The sequence below is a fragment of the Trichechus manatus genome, unplaced genomic scaffold (assembly GCF_000243295.1).
Source record: "Trichechus manatus latirostris isolate Lorelei unplaced genomic scaffold, TriManLat1.0 scaffold00249, whole genome shotgun sequence".
NCBI lineage: Eukaryota > Metazoa > Chordata > Mammalia > Sirenia > Trichechidae > Trichechus > Trichechus manatus.
In genome coordinates, this window is record NW_004444185.1 from 655,706 (window position 1) to 660,631 (window position 4,926).

The window sequence follows — 4,926 nt, forward strand, 5'->3', positions numbered from 1 at the left end:
CTCCTCCACCTACACCCCCACTAACAGGGTTTTCCATTAGCCCAAGATATGAAATCATCACCCATCTGGTTCAGGGTTTACAACAGTCCCTTTCCGGCCTCGAGATTCTGGCTTCTTCCCTGCTGTGCCAAGTGGCAGCCACTATTTTCAATCTCTTTTTTCCTAATTATAAAAGGAGATTCCTGGGAAGCATATGACAACTGATCAAAAGCCCAGGGCTTGTCCAGGACCAAGGCGCCGGGTAGGAAGAGATAGCCCCAGCGGTTCCTCCCTCCCTCAACCCAGGACACTCAAAGCCAGGTGAAATCCAGGAGAGGCCCTCTTGAAAAGGCATTTTGCTGTTTTCCCCTCAAGGAGCCTTACCCTGTGGAGCTGCCCCCTTGTCCCTGTTCAGGCAAAGCTCCTGTCAAATGCCACTGGAGCCCAGGCCGGCCAGGGGTAGGGGCCCGATGGCCGGCTCCTGGGGCTCCCAGGGGTAAAGGGTTCCCCGCAGACGGGCCATGGCCCCCAAAATAATCGGCCTCTGGTCCGGAGCCCCGACAGACGCCCACCCTCCATCTCTCAGCCCGGCCCAGGGCTCCATCCCACCTCCCCTGCCTCCGGTGTCCCCCTTCTCTCAGTTGGCCACTCTCTGGGTCCCTGGGCTGCCAGGGACCAAGTGGCAGTGGCAGGGCCTGGGGACTGCCATGCGGCCGGGCAGCCCTGCTCCAGGGCCCTGGCAGAGGCCGCGAGAACCCCCGTGCCCCTGGGGGCGCGGCCCACACGCGCTCCTGCACACCCGCGGCGCCCCGCGCTCAGGCCTGGCCCACAGGAACGCGCCCTGGCGCACGTGGACACACGTGTACTCTCCACCTGCCCACCCCGTGCCCCCGCATTTGGGCACCACACGCGGCATCCTTGCGCGCCGTTCCGCTCTCAGAGCACAGCTGCACTCACACCCCGTTGCAACACGTTCGCACAGGCGCGCGCACACACGAGCAGACACACGGGCGCAAGGTGGGTGCAGCGACTCGCGCAAGGCAGGGCGCGGCCCCTTTATTGGCTTCAGGAAGCGGAAAACTTCCTCAGCGCGACGACCACAAGTGCCAGCACCACGCAGGTGGCCAGCAGGGCGGCGATGACGATCGCGGCGATGGCACCTGGCCCCAGCGCGCCTGGAGGACGAAGAATCGGTCAAGCTGCTCCGCCCCCTCCCCGGGCCCCGCCCCTCCCCGGGCCCCGCCCCTCCCCGGGCCCCGCCCCTCCCTACCGCCGCCCCTCCCTACCGCCGCCCCTCCCTACCGCCGCCCTGGTCCAGCCGCTCTCGCGCGGTGCTGTCCTCCGGGCCTGGTGCGGCGGTGGCGGCCGGGTCACCGGTGGCCGCGGGCTCCCAGGCAGGGCTCGTGCTCTCAGCTGGGCCTTCTCCCGACGGCAACTCTGCGGGCTCGTTCCACAGCGTTGGCGCCTGTTCCTGCGGGCCCTCGGCTGCAAAGCCAAGGACAGGCGGTGGGACAAGAACACTGCCCCGCGGGTCACTGGCGGGGCGGGGGCAGCGCAGGTGGTGGGCTCTGGGGCTCCTCACAATGGTCCCATTTCACAGATGAGACAACTGATGCCAAGAAGCTGACCCCAGCCTGTGCGATGAGAGATGAGGGGCGATGGGGAGAGAGTGAAGGGACCAGCAGGCCCTGTCCGGTAAAAGCCAGAGAACGAGGGCTGGAAGCAGAGCTGCAGGGCAGAGGAGGACGAGGGGCGTGGCCTCACCCCCATCCCGAGCCCCACACCAGGAGCTGGGGCACTTCACCTCTCCTAGCAGAGCTCCATACCCCCATCTGAACTGTAGGTCAGATGGGGTAGTTCACCTGCGTGAGATGACACCTGCGAGAACCCACCCACCCCAGCAGGGCCTGAGGAAGAGCCTCTTAGAGGCTGGGAAGGTGCGGCCCTGCCAGCAAACATGGTCCCTGCCCACCAGGCCCCACGAGGCAGCACTGCTGCAGGGGATGGAAGGAGACATCCGCTCGCGACCCCAGGGGTCATCCTCCCTAGCCATGGTCAGCCACAGGACAAGGGACCCAGGGACCACACGCCCCCACGTGTCTGAGGCATTGAAGCTCCAGAGGCCCCTATCCTAAGAAACTGGGGAGCCCGCACTGCTGCCTTTGCCCCCAGACAGCAGGGCAGGTGGGCAGGGTGTCTGTGTTCTGTGAAGGGTGGCCCCAGGTGAAAGTCGGGAAGACCCACTGGGGAGGGTCAGTTAGCACTTCAGTCCCTGAGCAGCCTCCGCACCCCAGCCATTCTTTGTCCATGGGATTGGGGGTACCTGGGGCCCCAGAGAGCAGGAAGGAGACACTGTCAGGTCCCAGCAAGAACCACAGGCTGAGAGGCCTACGTAACAACCCCAGCTCCCACCTTGGCCCAAGCACCATCCCATTCAACCCCCTGCCCTTCACCCCACACCCTATCATGGAACCTGGCCTGAGGAGTCCCACAGAGCCACCCAAACCCTGGGCCCATCCGCCTTCCCAAACAACCAGATGGAGCCCCCAGAAACCAGTGAAGTTCAAGCCAGATGGAAGGTGGGCTCCAGACCTCTCCACCCCAGCCCTGACCATGGACATCACAGCTTCCGCAGGGTCAGGGCCGGCCAATGCCCTAATCCTGATTGTGACTCAGGGACACTCAGCCCCAAGCAGGTCCCTGGCATGGGCCAAGACACACCAGGTCTCTGACTCCTCCAGCTACTTGGCTGTAGGAAATGCCATTATCCCTGTTGGAGAGAAAACCAGGGCTCTGGTTAAGAGAAGGGAGGCCTCAGAGGCGACTGCCGGTGGTAGGGTCTGCAGCCCCTGACGATGCTGTCACAGGTCATACTTCCCTGGAAACTTCCAGGGCCAATGTGGGTCTGGCAGGCCTTCCGGTCCCTTGGCCACTTTCTTCCCTGCAGGCTCCCTCCCTGTCACGGATTGAATTATGTCCCCCCAAAAATGTGTGTATCAATTTGTCTGGGGAAATACTGGGTCATGACTCCCAGTATTGTGTGGTTGTCCTCCATTCTGTGATTGTAATTTTATGTTAAAGAGGATTAGGGTGGGATTGTACAGCACCCTAACTAAGGTCACATCCCCAATCCAATGTAAAGGGAGTTTCCCTGGGGTGTGGCCTGCACCACCTTTTATCTTACAAGAGATAAAAGGAAAGGGAAGCAAGCAGAGAGTTGGGGACCACGTACTATCAAGAAAGCAGCACCAGGAGCAGGGCACATCTTTTGGATCCAGGGTCCCTGGATGGAGAAGCTCCTGGTCCGGGGGGAGATTGAGGAGAAGGCCAACAGAAAGAGAAAGCCTTCCCCTGGAGCTGACGCCCTGAATTTGGACTTCTAGCCTACTAGACTGTGAGAATTTATCTTTGTTAGTTAAAGCCATCCACTTGTGGTACTTCTGTTATAGCAGCACTAGATGACTAAGACACTCCCTGAGAGCAGGGGCCCAGAGACAAGCCAGACCTCTGCCCTTTTCTGCGGTCACCCCTCCTGAAGGGGGCGTCCTGAGGAGATAGGGGCTTCTGGGACTTTCCTGCCAACAGGGCCCACCCTGGGCAAATCCACCACTTGCGGCCCAGGGCTCCACCGCTCTCCGGGCTCCACCCCATAATTCAAACCAAACCCAAATTCAGGGACAGTCAGAAAATCACAGCACTCTTCAAAAATGTCAAGGTCACAAACAGCCAAGTAAGGTCGAGGAATGCTCCAGATGAGAGACTAAGGAGACACAACCACGAAGTGCAATGCATGTTGCTGGGTGGGGGGACACTGCTGTGAAAGGCGTTGTGGGATGAATGGGTGAACTTTGAAGAAGGTTGTAGCTTAGACAACAGTGCTGTATCAGTGTTAACGTCCTGGTTTTGTTAACTGACCGTTACCTAAGAGAATGCCTTCTTGGGAGTATCTAGGGGCGAAGGGGCCTGATGTCTGCAACTTACTCTCAAATGGTTCAGCATTTAGACAGACGAGAGAGAGAGAGAGAGAGAGAGAGAGAGAGAGAGAGAAGGGAGGTGCACAGGTGGCTGTTGTCCACCGCTCGTCTGTCAGTTTGTCCTGCTGTGGTGGCTTGCAGATTGCTGTGATGCTGGAAGCTAGGCCACTTATTTCAAACACTAGCAGGCTCACCCATGGTGGACAGGTTTCAGCAACACAGATGGTTGTTTTTGTTGTTGTCAGGTGCCGTCCAGTCAGTTCTGACTCATAGCGACCCTGTGTATAACAGAACGGAACACTGCCCGGTCCTGCACGAGCCTCACAATACTTATTATGCTTGAGCCCATGGTTGCAGCCACTGTGTTAGTCCATCTTGTTGAGGGTCTTCCTCTTTTTCACTGACCCTCTACTTTACCATGCATGATGTCCTTCTCCAGGGACAGGTCCCTCCTGATAACATGTCCAAAGTATGTGAGATGAAGTCTCGCCATCCTCACTTCTAAGGAGCGTTCTGGCTGTACTTCTTCCAAGACAGATTTGTTTGTTCTTCTAGCAGTCCATGCTATATTCAATATTCTTCACCAACACCATAATTCAAAGGCATCAATTCTTCTTCAGTCTTCCTTATTCACTGTCCAGCTTTCACATGCATATGAGGGAGGTGATTGAAAATACCGTGGCTTGGGTCAGGTGCGCCTTAGTCTTTAAAGTGACATCTTTGCTTTTTAACATTTTAAAGAGGTCTTTTGCAGCAGATTTGCCCAATGCAATGTGTCCTCTGATTTCCTGCCTGCTGTTTCTATGGATGTTGATTGTGGCTCCAAGTAAAATGAAATCCTAGACAACTTCAATCTTTTCTCCGTTTATTATGATGTGGCTTATTGGTCCAGTTGTGAGGATTTTTGTTTTCTTTATGTTGAGGTGTAATCCATACTGAAGGCTGTGGTCTCTGATCTTCATCAGTAAGTGCT

The 4,926-nt window shown here is 57.6% G+C and overlaps 1 protein-coding gene across 1 annotated transcript in view; it reads right to left on the bottom strand.

The window, feature by feature from the left end:
- Positions 1-1,044: 1,044 nt before the first annotated feature.
- Positions 1,045-4,926, bottom strand: part of SNORC (secondary ossification center associated regulator of chondrocyte maturation) — an 8,773-nt gene continuing 4,891 nt past the window's right edge. The window contains exons 2-3 of the mRNA XM_004389483.1: positions 1,282-1,464; positions 1,045-1,154 (exon numbers count right to left, since the gene is read on the bottom strand). Of these exons, the coding sequence (XP_004389540.1) occupies positions 1,045-1,154; positions 1,282-1,464 (293 nt within the window). The remainder of the gene's footprint in view (positions 1,155-1,281; positions 1,465-4,926) is intronic.